The sequence below is a fragment of the Macrotis lagotis genome, chromosome 1, assembly GCF_037893015.1.
Source record: "Macrotis lagotis isolate mMagLag1 chromosome 1, bilby.v1.9.chrom.fasta, whole genome shotgun sequence".
Classification (NCBI taxonomy): Eukaryota; Metazoa; Chordata; class Mammalia; order Peramelemorphia; family Peramelidae; genus Macrotis; species Macrotis lagotis.
In genome coordinates, this window is record NC_133658.1 from 866,841,750 (window position 1) to 866,864,064 (window position 22,315).

General features: G+C 40.0%; 1 protein-coding gene across 3 annotated transcripts in view; it reads right to left on the minus strand.

Moving 5' to 3' along the window:
- Positions 1 to 22,315, minus strand: part of CLIC4 (chloride intracellular channel 4) — an 84,112-nt gene that overhangs the window by 44,145 nt on the left and 17,652 nt on the right. Inside the window, exon 1 of one of the 3 annotated variants that reach the window (XM_074218096.1) lies at positions 14,366 to 15,681. The exons of 1 other annotated variant lie outside the window; for it this stretch is intronic. In XM_074218096.1, coding sequence (XP_074074197.1) covers positions 14,366 to 14,488 — 123 coding nt within the window. In that variant the 5' untranslated portion in view covers positions 14,489 to 15,681. Of the gene's footprint in view, positions 1 to 14,189; positions 14,339 to 14,365; positions 15,682 to 22,315 lie in introns of those variants that run through there. One more of the 3 variants, XM_074218099.1, reaches the window with a different exon arrangement.

Below are 22,315 nucleotides of genomic sequence, written 5' to 3' on the forward strand. Positions count from 1 at the left end.
TCTCTAGACTCTTCTAAATAAACATTTTTTTTAATTTTTAGGTTTTTGCAAGGCAGATGGGGTTAAGTGGTTTGCCCAAGGCCACACAGCTAGGTAATTAAGTGTTTGAGACCGAATTTGAACCCAGGTACTCCTGAGTCCAGGGCCAGTGCTTTATCCACTGCGCCACCTAGCGGCCCCATAAACTCTTTTTAAAAAGCATGGTTGCTGGGAGTAATTTAGAAAAGAAACTGACAATATACTCAAACTGAGCAGAGTTGGGTCAGCCTTCTCTTCACATGTACAGATAAGTCCAATGAAAACAAGCCCCCACCCCCAGCACACCATCATCATCACCTTGCTGCCACCACATGACCCCATAGCAATGTTTTTACTTTCTGTTCTCACTGAGAAAACAAGTTCTCTTAACTCTTCATCTAACAAAGTTTTCAGCCCAACAGAGAGAGATCCTTGTCCTATCAGCTTCTTGTAACTAAGTCAACAACAAGGAGCCCCAGGCTTTTCCCTTTCTACTGAATGTATGCAATGATAATCCTCTCTCCCATTTCATAAGCACTTTAAAAATTCTAAGTGCTTTTTCTCCCCAGGACTTTAGGAATAGTTTATCAAGCCCATTTTAGGGATTTCTGAGAAAAGTGGGGTTCAAAGGAGGGGAGTCACAGCACTAGGAAGGGCTTGAGGCAGGGTTCAAGACTAGGTCTGCTGGTGCCAAGGTCAGCCGGCTCTCTGGGCCAGACCATAGCCTACCAGGGTAAGAAGGAAAAGAAGCCTGAACACATAGACACTCTGCAAGTCCAGGAGGAGCTGCTCAGTAAACAGGGTTCACTCCTCCCCACAAGGCTGGGAAGGAACCTCTATGCCAATTGTCAAGGGCCGGAGACAAACTTTCTATTCCCATGAGGAAACTTGTCTGGAGTTGGAGGCAGTCTGGACAGAAGGGAAAGAGCAACAATGTTCTCATCAGACAGGGGCAGGAGTCCTTAGGCGACCTGATGTTATGAATAAGCCAAATTTCTTCAGAAAACTTCAGTTCCCCCAACAATGTAGGAGAACCATTTCTTGACTTAAAAGGAGATTTTCTTAAAAAGAGAACTTATCATCCTTGAAAAACCAAACATGTAGCTAATTCAACCCATTAATTTACAACTATTGTTAATATAATTCCATTCCAGTTGTGAGTTGAAGTGTAGGGGGAACAAATGTGTCATATATGCTTATATCTGCTATCTGAAACCTTGATCAAAGAAACTTACTACAAACTTACTTCTATTTTTAGGTGCACTGGTTTTGTTTGTGCAAAATCTTTTTTAATTTTATGTTATCAAAATAATTAATTTTGTCTCCTGTGAACATTTTTCTTTTGGTTGGTTTATCTACAGATATGACATATAATTTCTTTCATGATTCACTAATTTGCTTGTGAAATCACCTTTTATGACTCTCAATCCTCTAGCCATTCTGAACTTATTTTGGTGTCACATGTTGGTGCCTGATTTCTGTCAGACTACTAGTTTTTGTTGAATAGTGAGTTCCTGCCTCAATAGTTGGGATCTTTGAGTTTATCAAACACTAGGTTATTATGCTCATTTGCTTCTATATATTGTGCACCTAAATCTATTCTGCTAATCAACCAGTACTAAAAAGTTTTGATGATTATAGAACTATAATATAATTTGAGGTACTCTTCTTTCATTAGCATTCTTGAATTTTTGTTCCTCCAGTTGAATTTAGTTATTTTTCTAGTCATTTTATGATACTGACATGACCTACCCATAAGCAATTAATATTTCATGGATCTAAGTCTAGATCCTTTGCCTTCTGGAATACCATGTTCTAAGACTTCAGTTCCTATATAATGGTGGCTGATAAATCTTGTGTGGCCTGATAATGATTCTGTGGTATCTGGAGTCTTTCTTTCTGGTTAATTGCAATATTTTTTCCTTTACCTGGAAGCACTGGATTTGGCTATGATTTTCTTGAGAATTCTCATTTTAAGATTTCTTTCAAAAGGTAACCAATAGATTCTTTCTATTTCTACTTTGTCTGCTGGTTCTAAGATAGCAGGAGAGTTTTCTCTTATGACTTCCTGAAATATGATATGTAAGCTCTCCAGTGATTCTTATTTGGTTTTTTCCAAGGTTTTTTTTGCAAGGCAAACAGGGTTAAGTGGCTTGCCCAAGGCCACACAGCTAGGTAATTATTAAGTGTCTGAGGCTAGATTTGAACCCAGGTCCTCCTGACTCCAGGGCTGATGCTCTATCCACTGTGCCACCTAGCTGCCCCTCCAGTGATTCTTAAATTATTTCTCCTCAATCTGTTTTTCTAATCATTGTTTATTGCTATGAGATATTTCACATTTTCTTCTGTTATTTAACTACTGTACTATAAGAAATGATAAACAGAATACTTTCAGAAAAACCTGGACTTACATGAACTGATGCAAAGAGAAATGAACATAACTAAAACACTGTACATAGTAACAATAATACTGTATGAATGACAGCTATTCTCAGCAATACAATGATCAAAGAGAGTTCCAGAGGACTTATGATGAAAAATGCTATACACATCCAGATAGAGAAGTGAAAGAATATGAAAAAGGTTAAAGCATACTACTTTTAATTTCTTTATTTTTTTCTTTGTGTTTTCTTTCACAACATAACTAATATGGAAATGTTTTACATGGACTACATGTTTATAAGCTATATCAAAATGCTTGCTATCTCAGGGAAAGGAGAGGGAAAGGAGATAATTTGAAATGAATTTTTAAAATTGCTTTAAGATATAATTAGAAAAAAAGTTTAAAAAACAGAAATAAAAAAGTAATAAACCAGTCACAAAAGGATCATCTCCAATAGAATAGGGGCCGATATGACAAATTTGTCTGTCTTATAAAACTTTTTATTTATAAAGATCACTGACACCACATCAGCAAAGAGGCTGGTTGCTAAGCCCTGGAAATAATGTTCTTAAACAAAAACATAGCATAAATTACATTCATTAAAATGAAATTTTACCATTTAACTATGAGAAAGAACAGGGAACCACTATGCTTTAAAACTTGTAGAACAATTCTTGGTTGCAACATCCTGCTTTAGGAAACTTCTAGCCCAAATAAACATCCATTTTCTGAAATGCTGCCCAGGATCCCAAGTTCTATTTCCGGGCAACAGAAAGTCAAGTTTCAGGGCCCTTGTTTTAGGATCTGGATTTGTCACATGCCTGACTAGCATTGGAAAAGGGTAAGTTTAAGGACATGATCGGGTGAAGATTGAAAGCAAAGGTAAAAGAAAAACAAAACCCTTCAAAGACTGTTTTGTTGGGTTCCCAGAGTCAAGATAGTCCAGGGAAGAGAGATGTGGTCTGGGCTGAGAACAAAGCCTGGGCACAAGCTGCAGTGCCCCAATCCGAGATACCCAGAGCAAAGAGCATTGTCCTCCAGGCAGAAGACCTGGATTGGAGAGCAAGAGGGTGACTAAGGCCAAGGCTGAGTCTACTTTCTCATCCATAAAACCGATCTGAATCCCGCAGGCAACACCTAGAGCTTCTGCTCAGAGTCCTCCCTGCAGAGCCTGCTCCAGTCCTGCTTCCTCCTACTGTTTATTCCTGTCCTTGGCCACCCCAAGTCCTCCACAGACATGGCTTGCCCACCTCCTTTTCTCAGAAGACTGCTACAAAGAAAATGATTGGCATAGTACAAAACACTAAAAGTGGGACCTGGTACTACTCTTACTATCAATACACTTTGAAATCAAAATTGAGTAATGGAGGTGGGAATATAAAGTTAATGAGGAGAAGCCTAAAATACTTTCTGATTTAAGTTACTACTTATTCAAATTTTTAAAAGTTTTTCAAAGGGAAAATTAACATCTTCAACAAAGAATTTTTAAAAAAATATCTTCAACAGACTAAAATGATAAGTGGAGTCTCTAATAAATCAGATTAAAGAGAAATAGGTACCAGTCCCATACTTGGTTCAATAAACTGCCCTAGTCTGGGTTGGATAGAGCCCTGGACTTAATCATTTAATCAGTCATTATTTATAAAAGAACTACTATGTGCTGGGAAGTACTCTCCTTGGTATTGGGCATACAAAGACAAACATGCCCTTCTTAAGACTCTCAAACTTTAGAAGTGGCAACTTTCTGTTGCCCAGAAATAGAACTTGGGATCCTGGGCAGCATTTCAGAAAAATGGATGTTTATTTGGCCTAGAAGTTTCCTAAAGCAGGATGTTGCAAAACAGCCCATACCCTCAAGAAGTTTACATTTTGCTGAGGGAAAATAACTTGCACCTAGGCAAAATATACTTGATATAAATACAAGGACAATTTTGGAGCACTAATAACTGGAGAGGGACATTAGGAAAAGGACACTTGAAAGGCATCACTTGAGTACTGCTTTTAGGGAAATAAAGGTAGAACTGAGGGAAGGGTACCTTTGAGGCCTGGGGAAAGAGAGCCAGTGCAAAGGAAAAGATCCAGGAGATGACAGTGTCACATGTAACAAGTTGATGCCGTAATGTAAAAATCTTTGAAAAGCTAAATCATTGAAGTAGTTGTGGGAAGATGAGAATATGAATACATTGTTGATAGAACTGTGACTTGATGCAAATATTCTGGAAAACAATTTGGAATTATGCAGAGAGTGACTCATATGCCCATAATCTGTGCCTAGGTATTTTACTACTCAGCATATAATACAAACAAGTCAAAATAAAAAAATGTCCAAAATATTTACAGCAACCCTTATTATGGTAACAAAAAACTAAAAACAAAAAAAGATGCCCATTGCCTGGGGAATGATTAAACAAATTGTTGTCCATGAATGTAACAAAATACTGTTGTTTTCTAAGAAGCCATGAATGTAATGAATGTAAGAAGCAGAGAAAGAGGAGAGGTGGGGAGAAAAGAGAAGAAAGGAGAGGAGAAAAGAAGAGGGGAAAGGATAGAAGAAGGAAGAGGAGAGGAGGAGAGGGGAGGGGAGGAGGGTGTTTCTGGACATCACATTTTAGGAAGGACAAGGACAAATGAGTTGGTACAGAGGACAAAGTCCAGGACAGTGAGAGAGCTAGAAATCATACTATAAATAAGACTTACCTGCAGGAAGTGGGAACATTTAGCCTGGAAAAGAATACTAAGTAGTGGGGAGCCTAGAAGGTGCATTAGGATAGTCAAACAGAAGTAGGAAGGTCACAGCAGAAAGATTTTAGATGTACATAACGAATGATTTCCTAACATTTATCTCAGTCCAGATATGGAATGGGGAATACTGCTTTTGGTAACTGGCTCCCTATAACTAGGAGACTTCATCAGGAGAACTCACTGTTAAGGATGCTGTACAAGGGAGTCCTTTTCATGTAGAAGACTAGATAATTTCTAAAGTCTCTTTCAACACTGAGATTCTCTTATTCTTTTAGTCTCCCAGGACTTAAAGAAGGGCTTCCTCTTTGATACCCATTCACTGTCAGGGTCACATTCCTAACCTTAACCCATGTTTTCCAAAAGATGTTGTAATACTGATTCAAATTTGCACAACACTAGTATGGAAACAAAGGCATTTCAATGGATTAACTCCAGTACTGCCCAGAGTAGAGAGGGGGCCAATAGTAGATGCCATAAATATTTTTTTAATGTTTTACTCATTCAAGGTTAAAAGACTGCTCACTTAGAAAACTAAGCTTAACCCATCAAGAAAGGTTAAAACATTGTAGAGGAAAGGAGAGGAAAGGGAGGAAGCAAAAGGAAGAAGAAATAGAGGTTCAGACCTGGAAAGGATTTCATTCTCCTTTCATCTCTGCTGTTAGAATAGTTTTCTCAAAAGAGGTCAAAAGATTGTGAGATTGTGGGATTTAGAATTAAAGGGACTTCAAAGACAACAGAATTACAGTTGAAAAGACTGAGTCCTAAAGTGTCAATGTGAATGGACCAAAATCACACAGGTAAAATGTTTCTTTTCAATTCTTTATTAGCATTGTAAAACAATTTTAAAAATAAAATAAAAGCAGTGAGTTTAGAACCACAATATCTGAGGCCAAATCCCAGTTCTGCCCTTGATCAATGGGGAGGCAGGCAGCAAATGGCATAAATTGCTAAGAGCACCATTAACTTGTCCAGGTCGAGGCAGGTATCAATGTGTACAGAGAATCTAGAAAGGCCAGTTCTCTCTATACCAACTAAAACAAAAAACCAACTGAGCTGTGTTCAGTTGTCAGTGGGGAGAAGTTCCAAAGACAAAAATTTAGAAAAGCCATAAGGGAAAGCTTCCTAACCATTTTTTTGTTGTTGTTCAATCGTCTCTGACTTTGTGACTTCATTTGAAGCTTTCTTGGCAAAGGTATTTAGCATTTCCTTGTCCAGTTCATTTTTAAAATAGATGAGGAAACTGAGGCAAACAGGGTGAAGTGACTTACCCATGTTCACACAGCTAATAAGATTCTGAGGCTAGAGTTGAACTTAGTTCCCTCCTATTTGAAGTCTTTGAACAAATGACTACTTGTCAAGTATAAGGTAGAGAAAATTCTACTTCAGGACTAGTCTTAGACCCCCTTATTACTGAAATCCTGTGATTCTATCATTGCAGAAATCAGGTTTTCAAACTTGTAGACTCTCCAAACTATTCACCTGTCATGGAGAATTCATTCCTGGAACAGGGTTTCAGTTCCTTTCTATAACCATTAATTAAAGCTCTTGGGTCAGAGATAAGAAGAAAGCTAGCTCCAGGACCTTTCTTTCCTTTATTTGGCCTTGCACATATGTGTTTGCACAACATGTTTGTTGAATTCTAAAAGGGGTTTTGGCACTTCCCTGTTAGAACATTCTAAAAATTTGTACTGGAGCACTGTACTTTGAGGAAAAAATAACTCTCTCACATGAGATTAATGAGTCTCATAAAGATAGGAAAAGGTAGAAATTATCTGGACTAGAATTTGCATTACTCTTACACAAAGGAGGAATTGTCTTCTTACCATAAGCAAAACATAAAAGTAACAAATAAATATTCAATAAATCAAAGGGCATGCATAGAAGAATTTCCATATCCCAGGCCTTTCCTGTGTAAATTATATCCAATGAAAGGCAAAACATGCAAGGCCCTCCCATGACCAAAGTGAACTGAAGCCAGCCTGACAGAGAAGAAAGGCAAGGCTAAGCACAGCATGAGTTAAATGTGAGTGATCATTCTCATTGGTTTGGAATGACACAAGAAAAATAGATCAATATGGATAAATGAGACTGCAAGTTCCACTGACAGGAGCTATGAGCAGCATATCAGGATGAAGAGTTCAACAGCCTCTAATCCAAACAATGTGTGTTGGGTCGGGCCAGAAGAAGAAATATACAGTCTTACAGAACTTAAGGGGCTGCTACTAGAAAGTGGGAATGACTTGGTTCTGCCTAGACCTCAGAACAACGTACAAGGTGAAAGGGAAAAAACTTCCTAACAATTAGGAACAATAGAATGGGCTCCTTGGGAGCCCCACAATTCCCCATGACACTGTTAAGTATAGTGGGCATTAGCCTGAATTTCAGATCCTTCCACTGAGAGAGGTTCTGTGCTTCCCCTTCATCCATTTGCTCTGAAATGCAGGTTCTTGTGCTTAAAAGTATAAATGAAGGAAAGCAAAGTAACTCAAGTTTATGCTTTAGAGTTTCCAAAAGTACTTTCCACAACACAACAACTCTGAGAGGAAACAGAAAGTTAAATTTTACTTTGTCCAAAATCTAGATTAGAAAAATATAGTGGGGGGGGGGCAGCTAGGTGGCGCAGTGGATAGAGCGCCGGCCCTGGAGTCAGGAGTACCTGGGTTCAAATCCAACCTCAGACACTTAATAATTACCTAGCTGTGTGGCCTTGGGCAAGCCACTTAACCCCATTGCCTAGCAAAAACCTTAAAAAAAAATATAGTGGGAAGAACCATCATACTTTAGAATAGCAAACCTGGTTTCATGTTCCATCTTTACAAGTTACTAGCCACATATCTTTGGGCAAATTGTTTTTGTTGTTGTTGGTTTTTTTAGGTTTTTGCAAGGCAAATGGGGTTAAGTGGCTTGCCCAAGGCCACACAGCTAGGCAATTATTAAGTGTCTGAGGCTGGATTTGAACCCAGGTACTCTGTATGATGGTTCTTCCCACTATATTTTTTTTTAAGGTTTTTGCTAGGCAATGGGGTTAAGTGGCTTGCCCAAGGCCACACAGCTAGGTAATTATTAAGTGTCTGAGGTTGGATTTGAACCCAGGTACTCCTGACTCCGGGGCCGGCGCTCTATCCACTGTGCCACCTAGCTGCCCCGGGGCAAGTTGTTTTAACCACACTAAGACTCGGTTTTTTTTTTTCCATCTGTAAAATGAGAATAAAACCCACAATTCTTACAAGGCTGTTGTGAAGAGAGCGCTTTAAAAAAGCTTAAAAAATTATGTAAAAATGAATTTTTAATCATTTTAATCATCATTAATATTCCCTGGAATCAACTATTAACAATGCCTAAAGTCCACTTGTGATCTCTCATTCACTAATCCAACAAGCATTCTTCAATTCCCATTCCATGGCAGGCTCTTGGTTAGGCACAAGGAGCAGCAAGGGCAATGGGAGACCATCCATACTGCCTCAAAGGTCCTAGATCACTGGGGGGTGGGGCATGAAATCAAGAAAGTGCACTCCCGTGTACAACAGTGCACAGTTAAATAAATGCAACATATGGACAAAGTAAATACAACATATGTCGGGGGCCCTGGGGAGATCAGGAATAGCCTCATAGGCTTTTAAGTTCTTCAAAGAAGAGGCAAACAGTCAAGAGGGAAGTGCTCCCTACAAGGGGGCAGTGTGCCCGTGAAAAAGGTGCCAGGTCCAGAGTGGCACTCCAGGATATTTGGGGGGGAGGTGGATTTCAGAAACATAAAGGAAGCTCCAGCCATCCAGCAGACCTGGAACCTGGCTGAGAAGGTCTTTAAACATTCACACATGACTGTGCATTTTATCCAGATGCAGGAAGAAGCAGAATGGTCAGAGTCAAGCTTTGGAAACACCTAGATGTAGAAGAATGGGAAAGGAGATTGGCAGGTAGAGTGAGAGCACAAGGAGGCCCAAAGGAGTAAGGTGGACGTTCCAGAGGGCAGAAGGCTGACAGAGGCATATTTAAGGAAGAAAATGCAAGAAAAGGCATTTAAAATGAGAATGAGTTTATTCATTAACACTGAATTCCTTGTGACACCATTTGGACTCTGCACTGTTGTCCAATGACCTGAACATCTCTCTCTTTTCATATCAGCTTTCTCAGAATAAGACAAACCAGGAACACGCAGATTAACCACGAAGCCCAAAGGTGAAGGTATCATTGTCTGAGCTAGGACTAGGGAGGAAAGGGAGACAGATGGCCAAGTAGCAACAGACATTGAAAATACAATGAGGAATACTTTTAATTGTTACCTTTTAAAAAAATAAATGCATAATTATTAAATACTTTAAAATTATTTTCTCCAAGATATGTATGTAGAAATTTATTTGGTGAGAGGTCAAGTTGTATTTCAAGATAAAATTTTCCTCCAAACCTTCACTGATATGTGGAAGCAACTGTGTTTTCAAAAGGCTGTGCCAATGAAGCCCAAGATCTAGCAGAGTGAATAGGTTTACAAACCCTCCAGTCTGCACCCTGGCTAGAGATCCAGGTACCTCTATCCCCTGAGGACCACGTGAGCTAAGCTCAGCTAAGTTCATCACTTGGTTGCCTGAAGGAGAACATATTCTTTCAGCTCTAGCATCTCATCAAGACCATCTTCTTGGGTGGCTAGGTGGCGCAGTGGATAGAGGACCAGCCCTGGAGTCAGAAGTACATGAGTTCAAATCCAGCCTTAGACATTTAATAATTACCTAGCTGTGCAGCCTTGGGCAAGCCACTTAAACCCACTTGCCTTGCAAAAACCTAAAAAGAAAAAAAAAAAAGACCATCTTCTAAGGTCCAGACAATGCACACAAGGTAACATCAAGGCAGAGCAGGGGTGGGGAAAGGTGCAGTCTCTAATGATCATTCCAACATGGCAGCACACAAATGTCTTGCTTCCTCAAGCAAAGGAAAAAAAGCAAATTTTACTGCCATCCTGAGGCACTCTCTTCAAACTGACAACATAGGCAAGAACCTTTGGAAGTAAAATTAACAGTACTAAATGGTGATCCTGGTAAGAGTTGAGCAGAATCCACAAGCCATCTCAGGAAACCCCAGAGAATCCCAAAGATCCATTTACAAACATATTAAGTGCAATGGTGTGACTATGCCACTCTTCAGCTTCAACATTGATAACACAAGAGTAAGAAATCCAATTACGAAAAAACAGAAAAAGAAGAGAGCCCCAAAAGAGAATTTTAACCCATAGCAGGGAGTAGGGCTCCCAGTAACCTTGCATGGTCAACAGACATGTAATGTCATTCTGGGTCCTCTGGAGAAGCTACAAGTCAAAAACAAAAAACCCATAGTCTTCATGCCTTTAAACAGAGAATATTACCATCATCTAAATCAATATTCAAAGATATCAGAAAATAGAGATATTTTCAACTCTGATATTGTATTTGAGGTAACATATTTTTATAAACTTTTCTAAAAAGTTTAAGACAGGTCAAAAGAAGCAGTGAATTGTCACAAGCAACCAACTTTGTTGGCTTTCATATTGTTGCTAGAATATGATATTATTGTTATTTATCCTTTGTTCTAGAAGAAGACCACGACATCAGGGGGATAATGCCATGACAGGAAGATGACATGGAAAAGTCACCACAGTCTTACTTTCTCCTCCAAAGCCGTCTGGGTCCAGTGCCCAGATATGAACCAGGATGACTGGAGATAGCCCTAGATGCAAGGAATGAAGGTTAAATGACTTATCTAAGATCATACAATTAGCTAGTGAGTGCCTGAGCCCAGATTCGAACTCAGGTCCTCCTGTCTCCAGGACTCTATCTACTGCACCACCTAGCTTATATCATATAAGATGATATAAAACATGTCTCAGGTGAACATGGGTTCAACAAACAGGATTATACCTAGACAACAACACAACAAACAGGATTATACCTAGAGGATTCTAAAAAATCATCTAAAAAAACTACTATAAACAATTAGCAACTTTAACAAAGTTACAGTTACAAAGTCACCTCATAAATCCTCAGCAGTTCTATATATTAATAGCAAGATATAGCGGCAAGAACTAGAAAAAGAAATCCCATTCAAAATAACTTCAGACAATAAAAAAATATCTGGGAGTCTACCTGCCAAGGAAGACTCAGAAACTCTATGAAAAACAACTACGAAACACTTTAAATTATCTTTAGATTTAGATTTAAATAACTGGGCAAATATCAACTGTTCATGGACAGGCTAAGCTAATATAATAAAAATGACAATTCTACACAAATTAAACTACTTATTTAGTGCCCTACCAATCAAAATTCCAAAAAAACTAATGAGTTAGAAAAAATTGTAAATAAATTCAAATGGAGAAATAAAAAGTCAAGAATTTCCAGGGATTTAATGAAAAAAAGTGCAAAAGAAGGTGGCCTAGCCCCACCAGATCTATAGTTATATTATAAAGCATCAGTCATCAAAACTGTTTGGTATTGACTAAGAAATAGAGTGGTGAATCAGTGGAATAGATTAGGTGCAATAGCAGGAAATGATTATAGTAATCTGCTGTTTGATAAACCCAAAGAATCCAGCTTTGGGGATAAAAACCCTCTCTTCAATAAAAACTGTTGGGAAAATTGGAAGTTAGTATGACAAATTAGGATTAGAACAACACCTCATACCTTATACCAAGATAAGATCAAAATGGATACAGGATTTAGACATAAAAGACAATATTAAAGTAAACTAGGAGATCAAGGAATAGTTTACCTATCAGATATATGGAAAGGAAAGTAGTTTATGACCAAGGAAGAGATGGAGAACATCATTAAAAACAGACTAAATAATTTTGAATACATTAAATTAAAAAGCTTTTGCACAGACAAAACCACTGTAACAAGATCAAAAGAAATGTAGCAAATTGGGAAACAATCTTTACAACTAATGTTTCTGACAAAGGACTCATTTCTAAAATATATAAAGAACTGAGTCAAATTTATTTAAAAAAAAAAGTCATTCCCCAATTGACAAATGGTCAAAGGATATGAGGAGGTAATTTACAGATGAGGAAATCAAAGAGATTCATAGTCATATGAAAAATTACTCTAAATCATTACTTGTTAGAGAAATGCAAATTAAAGCATCTCTGAGGTACCACCTCACACTTCTCAAACTGGCCAATGTGACCAGAAAGGACAATGATCAATGTTGGAAGGGATGTGGGAAATCTGGGACACTAATGCATTGTTGGTGGAGCTGTGAACTCATCAAACCTTTCTAGAGAGAAATTTGGAATTACAACCAAAGGGCAATAAAAATGTGCATACCCTTTGATCCAGCAATACCACTACTGGGTCTGTACCCTGAAGAGATCATGAAAAAGGGTAAAAATATTACTTGTACAAAAATATTCATAGCAGCCCTGTTTGTGGTAGCAAAGATTTGGAAATCAAGCTAATGTCCATCAATTGGGGAATGGCTTAATAAACTGGTATATGTATGTGATGGGACACTATTGTTCTATTAGAAACCAGAAAGGGGGGGGGTGGCTAGGTGGCACAATGGATAAAGCACTGGCCCTGGAGTCAGGAGTACCTGGGTTCAAATCCAGTCTCAGATACTTAATAATTACCTAGTTGTGTGGCCTTGGGCAAGCCACTTAAACCCCATTTGCCTTCCAAAAAAAAAAAAAACCCCTAAAAAAAAAGAAACCAGAAGGGATGGGAATTCAGGAAAGCCTGGAGGGATTGGCATGAATTGATGCTGAGTGAGATGAGCAGAACCAGAAGAACATTGTACACCGTTACAGCAACATGGGGTGATGATCAACCTCCTCATTTCATAAATGCAACAATCAGGTACAATTTTGGGCTATCTGCAATGGAAAATACCATCTGTATCCTGAGAAAGAATTGTGGAGTTTGAACAAAGACCAAAGACTATTACCTTTAATTTTAAAAAAAAGTTATCTCTTGCTATCTCTTATAGTTTATCTTTTTTTCCCTTAAGGATATAATTTCTCTCTCAACACATTCAATTCTGAACAATGTATAACATGGAAACAATGTAAAGACTAACAGACTGCCTTCTGTGGGGGTGGGGGGAGGAAAGTGAGATTTGGGGGGAAATTGTAAAAATTCAAAAATAAATAAATAAATTTATTTTAAACATTAAAAAAAACAGGATTATATAAGATTATTACTTATACAAATTACTGATACAAAAGACCAAAAACTTTTCATTGGGCAAGCGGAGAAATCAAGACCCCAGGAGATTTTAGTAGTACATAGCAGAGTCAAAATTTTCACACAGGTCTTCTAATTCCAAATCTAACACTTTTTCCAAAGTATCATGTTGACTTCCTTAAAGAAATATCAAGTAATATGCTGCTGACATAAAACCTGATTCACTACATTCTTCCTGATTGGTGTTTAAATCCTCATTTAAAGTTTTACCTCCTACTTTAGAGAAAGCAAAGTTAGAAAACCAGAAAAGATGCATTAACATTGTTCTGAACACTGCCACCAAGATAAATGAGGGTTGAAGAAAATGCTGAAAAAGTAGAAAAGTCCAACCAATTTCCCCTTTCCCACCCCCACTCCCAAAAGGTCACTTGGCTATTCAATTGATTTTGGCCACAGCTCTTTTCCTCCTGATGCTATGAGACTTTGCTCTTTGATGTTTGTAACAGCAATAGTCAAAAAAACCAAATTCCAAGATATGCGTATCTGTCCCCTCCTTTTTCAAACATCACTCGTGGTCCACTCATCCCCTGCTCCATGATACTCTAGGCTATGACTTCAGCTCTCCTGATTAATAAACTAACCTTTTCACCTGCATTGATTCATGATTAATCTTTCATGCAGTTACTTCAGACACTTCTGTACACACAATGGAGGGCAGGAAGCCTTCTGAGTAAAGAGAGGAGAAGACATGGAGTCAGAAGACCAAATTTCTCAGGTCTAGGCCAAGTCACTTCAGGTCTCAGCGCCCTAGCTCCTCCCAGGCCTGGAACACGTTTCCTCCTCCTCCTCTCTGCCTTTTGGACTCCCTGACTTCCTCCAAGTTCCAACTAAAGTCTCACCTTCTACCAAAAGTCAATCCTGGTCCTCCTCAAAGTCAGTTACTTTCCTTCTGCACATGATCCTGTCTGTTGTTTATCCTTCATTCTCTACAACCATGACACCAGGGAAGTAATGCCAAGACAAACCCATGATTTGGAGTTAAGTGAGGGGGGCTTTATGAAGTCACTAGACTCACTCTTTCCTCTGGAGTCATCTGGGTCCAGTGGCTAGATGTGGAGATAGCCCTGGATGTGAGGTAATCAGGGTGAAGTGACTGTAAGTATTTGGAACATGGGTGTTTGCATGCCATCTCCTTCATCAGAAGTGGGACCCTCAAGGGCAGGGACTCTTTGGGCCTTGCTTCATATCCCCGGTGTGTAAGGCCTGGCCCAGAATTAAACACCTGATGACTCAACTTGAGTCACAATTCTGTTGCAGAGTTACATCAGGATAAACAGTTTCCAAACCAGGAGTTCCCCACAGTGATAAAACCATCAGTTCGAACAGAACAGAAGGCCTGAGTTCCCAGGCTAGGTCTTTTATCAGACACTGCTCAGTTTTCCTTATTGTAATGTTATTGCTGGGAGAGAACTGGGCCACAGGGATCTCTCTCCCTAGAGCTCTTCCTGCTTTTCTTCATTGGTCCTTGGCCCCTCAAGCGTGCTCCCTCCAACTCATCCTGTAGCTGATGTTGCTGCCTTTCTCTCCCATCTTCACATCTCATCAGTGTTCCTTTATCCAAAGCATAACAGCTTCCTATCTCACAGCATCCTCAGTCTCTTCATGCTAGCCTGCCAGCCCGCTGGTCTTCTCTCTAGACAAGGCCACCTTCTGGATAGATACCCCTCTCCTCCTGCCTGAAGTTCCAACATCTACTTCCAAAGGGAGCGTAGTAGGTGTTGCCTAAAAAGGCACATGATACTGTGTGGCCTTGGGCAAATCACTTAACCCCACTGCCTTGCAGCAAAAGGGGGGGTGTGGTGGCGGCTAGGTGGCGCAGTGGATAGAGCACCGGCCCTGGAAGCAGGAGTACCTGAATTCACATCCAGCCTTAGACACTTAGCTGTTGTGGCCTTGGGCAAGCCACTTAACCCCATTGCCTTGCAAAAACTAAAAAGAAAAAAAAAAAGGCACATGATAAATGGTCTGAATGTCACTTACTGCCTGTATAACAATATTAAGCAAAAAGTGAACATTCAAGAAATATTGGGATAGAAAATCAATGACACAAGAGACCCATAACATGAAGGATTTGAAAGAATTCTCTGCTGCAACAAAAAAGCCCAGGTCACATAAAAACAACAACCCTAATCTGAAAGGCTTGTACCAAGAACATTTTTTTTTAAAGCAAAAGTTCTAGTTTTATAATAAGTGGATTTAATAACCTAAGTAATGCAAAATGCAGTCTACAAGATCCCCTCAAAAACCTGACTAGCAAGAACAAAACCATCTTATCTTTTCTGAGGATGATACAAATCATGAATAGGCAAAAGAACAGAGCTCTCCTCTCATCCCTAACCCCACCACCACCACCACCTCTTCATGGAATTCCCCTTCCTAGATAACTGTTTCACTCTAAGCCAAATATCTCCCAGAAGATCTGGGAACCAGATCATGTGATCCTGAAATGATCCCAGGAGACTGAAGCTCCATATAATAACTGCTACCTCCCCGGAGTAGGGCCACTGTGTTTCAGGAAGGATCTCCAACCATCATACATGCCAGAGGAAAAATGATGCTTCTGTGTAAACTGCTCTAAAGGGGAAAGTTCTCAAATTCAGCTGCCCCTAAATCAGTATGCAGAAAAAGAAAGGAACAAGAATTCAGAATATAATAAAACTGGGGCGGCTAGGTGGCGCAGTAGATAGAGCACTGGCCTTGGAGTCAGGAGTACCTAAGTTCAAATCTGATCTCAGACACTTAATAATAGCTGTGTGGCCCTGAGCAAGCCACTTAACCCCATTGCCTTGAAAAAAATAAAAACAAAAAAAACACAACAAAACAGAATATAATAAAATTCCTGACTTCTGGGGGAGGAATGGCATTTATAAAGCAATCTCACCTAGCTGAAACAGCCAAGACCCTCTGAGCAGCCAAACTGGAGGCTACCAAGCCCAGGCACCATAGTTTCTAAAAATTCCTTGGGCCCTCACAATGTTTTTACTCTTCGTCCAAACACAATTCTAACAAGCCAGGGATCTGGTTTTCTATTTAACAACAGATTAGAAATAACAAATTAAAGGATAGGAAAACAGGGGCTGACGCCGGAGGACACTGCACTGACAACTATGACAGAAAAAAGAAAAATCTGAAGGCACTCCAAAAGCTTCATAGACATCATTACTGGACCATCACGTGCAGTCCCAAAAGACAAGGACTGATCTGTCTCATGTCCTGGAGTACTTAACTTTATTAAGAAAATGACTGGGTTGCCTTTCCATAGACTGTTCTGGCTGTCATCATCTGCTCCATGAGCCATAGCTATTTCCAGTCCAGGCCTCATTCCTTAGATATCTTCTCCCCAAGATAATCTACTCATTAACTAGCCTTCACTTGGTTACTTCCTGAGAACAAACAAGCTAAGTTCTTGAGGGAGCCTCCAACTTTCTCTTCTGTTGGGAAAGAGCTTCTAAAGAGCCTATTTCTAATTGTTTGCATTAAACAGTTCATGGAAAAGATCCTGCGGGGAGGTGAACAATGAGGTCTCCAAGAAGCAATGGCCATAAGCTGCATCAGCAGTAGCTCCCAGACTTCATGGGTGAACCTGTGCTTGTGGGGCCACCTCTCATTAGAGCTCACCAAAACTCACCAAGAGTTCACTAACAAGCAAGCCCCCAAGGGTCCTCCCTAATCAAAGGGGAAAAGGGAGGCCTCCCTCTTTCCACTATGGGCAAGAAAAAGACAAAAGGGCAACATGCAGTTGGGAAGACCAGAAATTGTGAAAATCCTACAGTCCTCTTAGTAGGTTTATGCCCAATTCTGGGCAATCCTGGTTGGTCCCCATAGTACTTGTATTGGAATTTTCTATTTAGAATTTCAATTCATAGACCCTCTAAAAACAAGATAAAGGCATGTACCAATAAGATTTTAAAAAATTTTTTTTAGAACTACATGAATGAACTGGAAAATAAAACCATGTCCTGTGGACAAAAGTCTTGAAACATCTCTTATATGACAGCATTATTGTTATCAAGCAACAAGTGTGCTAACAAATAATACTTCTCCCCCAAATAATGAGCATCTAATGACAGGCAGGATAATCATGGAAAGGAAAGAGAACTTAACATTACAAGTCCTATGTTCAGATCTGGTTTTTAGGGAGTATATTTAACCAATACTTCCAGCACCTAGCTGAGAAACTTATGAGGAAAGTACTTGGCAAATCTTAAAAGGACTATACAAACATGAGCTAGTATTAATGACAATTATATTTTCTGGATCTAAATTCTTTGAACATAGAACCCTACTCTTAATCAATAAGCATTTATTAAAGCATCTGATACATACTACATTCTAGATTTGGTACCAGGAATTACTAAAAAAGTCAAAAATGGTCCTTGTCCTCAAGCAACTTACATTCTAATGGAGTAGATATAAGATGGGTACAAATGGGAGGTGGTCACCTAAGGGAAAGGGTCTTGGGAAAGTTTTTTTGAAAAGGTGAGATTTGCCTTAAAGAAAGTCAAGAAAAACTAAGAGAAGGCAGAACATTTCAGGAATGGGGAAAGCCAGGGTCAAGGGGTGGGAGGAGCACAGAGAGGAGGGTAATGGAGAGCTTTCCATACCTAAGTGGACATTGTTCTGGAAGTAACAGGCAATAATAGAGCTTGGTGAGCAGAAAGGTGATATGGTCAGAATTATATATAACCCTTAAGAAAATCACCTTTACAGTCTAGTAGAAGAATGGAGTGGAGTGGGTTCTGAATATGGTGGAACTGGAAAGAACATAAAACTTAGAGTGAGAAAATAGTCATCTGGTCTAACCTAATTTTCTCAGGAGCAAAGTCAGGCTTCAAAGAACCCCAGTCATATAGCTACCAAGTTGTGCATCCTCCAGACCGGATTCCTGATTCCCAAGGCACATCCCTCTATATTACACTGCCTCCTGGCAATTTTGCTTTTGTACATAAATTAAAAACAAAATTATTACATGATCATCAATCAGCCATTGACACAGAAAAATACATTCAATATTACTCCAGAGAACAGATGAGAAATCAAAGGAAGAACAGAGTCCTCTGGGTCCACTAACCCACTGGTGCAAGCGTAGTAGATATATAGAACTAATCATAGTCGACAACCTATACTACTTGGCTCCTAAGTCCAAAAACACTGAATCCTACTCCTTTCTTGAACCCTAACTGGTCAAAGGATACAGGTTGAAATGAAGAATTCCCAACACTGAACCATGTCCTCCACCTTTTAAAAATAAGAAAGTCATAATCAGAAACAATCACCATTCCTTCGTGTCACATAAAGGTTTCCCTAAGGGGCTAGGTGGGATTTATCAGGGGTCCCCCAGGAATTCCTCAAAATAAGATTCAGTCAGTCATCTCACCAACATATTTAAGTGTCCATGTCAAAGCACTGTGGCAAATGCTTGGGAAGATGCCCAGTTTCATCAAATTTATATACAACGTGCAAATTAGACACAATAAACCATTCACATATAACATTTGTCAAGCATTCTAGAGATGGATGGGATTGATTGATTCCTCAGTGCTCTCCTGAGAGCACTACAGGAAGTGAAGGAATTGTTAATCCTGTGTCACAAAATCTTGCCCTCACTTTGTAGATGAAAAGACACACCCAGAAATAAAATGATCGCCCAAGGTCCCACTCCCTAATCAGCGGCAGGACCAGGGCTCTAGATGATCCAAGGACCTTCCACCACACTGGCTGCTCTTCAGATGACACCAGCTCACTCTTAACAAGCTTATAAAAGTGTGGGGGCTTATGAGGGTCTCTGTAACAGAAGAGCTGCATGCCTGCTTTGACCCCAGACCCACTGCCTTTTTGTTCCAGAGGAATTTCTAATTCTAGTTAATGGATCAACGAGCCACATCAGAAGAACCTGCTTTCACTGACCAACAGTGAGGACCTTTTCCTGAAGTGGCTAAATCTGAACAGCTTGAATACAACTGAGTGACATAAATGTTACTAGCTCAAAAGAGGAGTGCCAGGCTGACCAAAACTGAATTGCCAAGCAGTTCAACAAAGCTAAACAAACCAGTGTGCTAATGTGGGTACAATAAGGGGAACCCTGGAAATTGATGAAAAGAAAAGAAGGCCTCAACTACATCACACATCCCAATTCCCCTCCATTTCACAAAGAAGGAAACAGCCTTTTAGAAGAGAGGATCCCAAGCATAAGGGAGAAGCTGCTGCACCGGCACCTGGGTTTCCTGAATCCAGACCAGGCAGGCCAGCACTGCCAAGGAAACAGAAGCTCTTGACCTCTTCCCATTATCCAAAGCTGCTAAAATATACTCTTGGTTCCTCTCTTTCTTCTATTCTCCCCAAATAAGGAACAAAAGGAATCTGGCTCTAGGATTCATCAAGTTGGTGATATTTTCAAATGAGTCAAAAGGAGGGGAAGCAAAAATCTGAAACTGACCCAAAAGTACCCACTGATCTCACTAGCCAAGCTCCAGAAACTTCACAGATGTGACTTCACCCCTGGATTACACTCCTATATTTAGTTTATACCTAATATGGATATTTAAAGTTCCAAACAGATAGGCATTTCCTCCATCCAAAAAAAGAAACTGCTTGGCTCTCTGTCAACAATAAAAGGATTAGGCTTGAGCTCCTCTGAAGAACACCCTGCAGAGGAGATTGCCAATAATAAACAGGCAGTTCCCTCAGTGAGCAAGACCCCAGCATCTCCAAGTCAGAAAGACAATCCCTGACTACCACATGAAAATCCCACCCTCAAGGCAGAGGCTCCTGGCCAGTCTCTTTAGAAGTCCTTAAAAGGCCTTTACAAAACCCTAATTAACCAGGCCTTGGGAACACAGAGGCAAAGTAATGGAATTTTCCAGTTGGCTTCCTTAGCCACCAAAGAAGAACCCAGCTCCTCCTGGTGCCCTCATCTGCCTAAGGCAGCCAATGCTTTAACACTCTCCTGTCTTGTTTTCAGGAGGCTCTGGTGCTTTGTTCTTGCTTTTATCATTCACCAAAGTCCTCTTCTGATGCTTCATAGTAGCTCTGACAGTTGGACACAACTTCCAGTGTTTCTGGAAAAGTTGGGAGACCTTTGACCACAGACCTAAAGAAGAATATGCTTATGTTAACATTAGTGGTCCATTAGTTGAGTTCAGAAAGGCTAGTCACCAGAACTCTGAAGAAGAGTGATCAACATATGCAGGGGTTTACACTGGCAAAAGAACTTCTACCAACAAAATCACCAAGCCTAAAAGTATGATTTGCAATGATCCAGAAAGGAAAATAAAATTTAAAAAGCACCAGTGAGGTGAAAATTCAGGAGTTACAAACAAATATTCAGAGACAGACAGACAGACAGACAGACACACACACACACACACACAAACACAAGATGGTTGGGGGTGGGGGGAGAACAACCTGTTTTAGCCTCTTTCATGGTTAAATAATCAATTGACAAGCACTGATCAAGACTGTGTGTGTGTGTGTGTGTGTGTGTGTGCTGGGAATACAAGAACAAAAACAAAAAGCTGACATTTGGCTGTCTCTAGAAGCCAGGGAAGGTTGTCAAGTCTTCAGTTCCAGAGGAAAAGAGCACAGAGGACCAAGATGGAGTGTGTGTGCTGCAAGCAGTCTGCTTAGGCCGTCTGAGGATGCTGCAGGGTGGATACTAGGGATGCAAAGAATGGAAGACGAGAAACATCTGTAGGGTTTAAAATGTGAAGAGCCACTACAGACTTGGGGACCAGGATGATCAGATGCTGTTTCTGTATATAAAGATGTTAGATATGAAGAAGGTGAATTAGTGAGGGGAGAGGCTGGAAGACCTCCCTTAGGAAGTTATTCCAGCAGTGAATTATGAGTGATAGGAACCAAGAGGCAGTATCTGTACTAATGGAAAGGAGGGGATAGATCCAAGAGATTTGGGGGAGGAAGAATCATCAAGATTTGGCAACTGACAGTGAAGGGAGAGGAAAGTCAAGGATAACAATCAGACTGTACAACTAAAGTGACTTGAAGTCTCAACAAGAAAAATGTTTATCTCTTCCAAAGAGGCTGCAGCAAAGGAAAGGCAAATGGACAAGGATAAAGAGGAATTTCCAGGTTTGAATGAGATAACAAACTCATTAAAGAAGAACCAATTTTCTTCTAAAGACATGACAGGGAAAGGAAGGAAGGGGACAAATCTGGAATAATAGCAGTTGGAAACTCAAGTCAGGGAAGAACAAAAGGCCACAACAGAACTCACATGAAAAAATCTATATAGACAAAGTCATGATGACTGAGTGACCAGGATTCAGTTACAAAGTCACTTAACCCCACTACCTTGCAAAAAAAAAAAAAAAGAAATGTTTTAAATGTCTAGAGAACCTGAGGGGGAAAAGCATTACACAAAGCCAAGTTATTACAACAGGATCTTTTCAGGTTCATAAGTAGACTCAACAGCCTACAAGGCTTTTAATCATTAGGGCTATCACTACCTTTGATGTTTGTCCTTCATTCTCAAAGAAGACCATGTCATCAGGGAGGCTATGCCATGACAAGCACATGAATTGGATTTGAGTGAGGGGGTGCTGGGCTAAGTCACCAGTCTCACTTTCTCCTGCAGAACCATCTGGGTCCAGTGGCCAGATATGAATGATGATGACTGGAGATGGCCTTGGATGGACACAGAGTCATCATCAAGTATCTGAGCGAGAATTTTGAACTCAGGTCCTCTTGACTCCACTGCACTACCTAGCTGCCACTTTTATGTGCATGTTAAGAGGCACAACATGCTTTCAAAAGATTATCTCATTTGGCCCTCCTAGCAAGCCTGAGAGTTATGAGTTCCCATGGGTTTACTGCTGAGGAAGCTGAAGCTCAGAGAACCAGGATTCAGGCCCACGTCACCTGGCTCCACAGCATGCCTAGAGGGGACCCTAGGCTTAGCATCAGGACACCCTGGGTAGAGGCCAAGAATTACTTCCTCTTCCAAAAC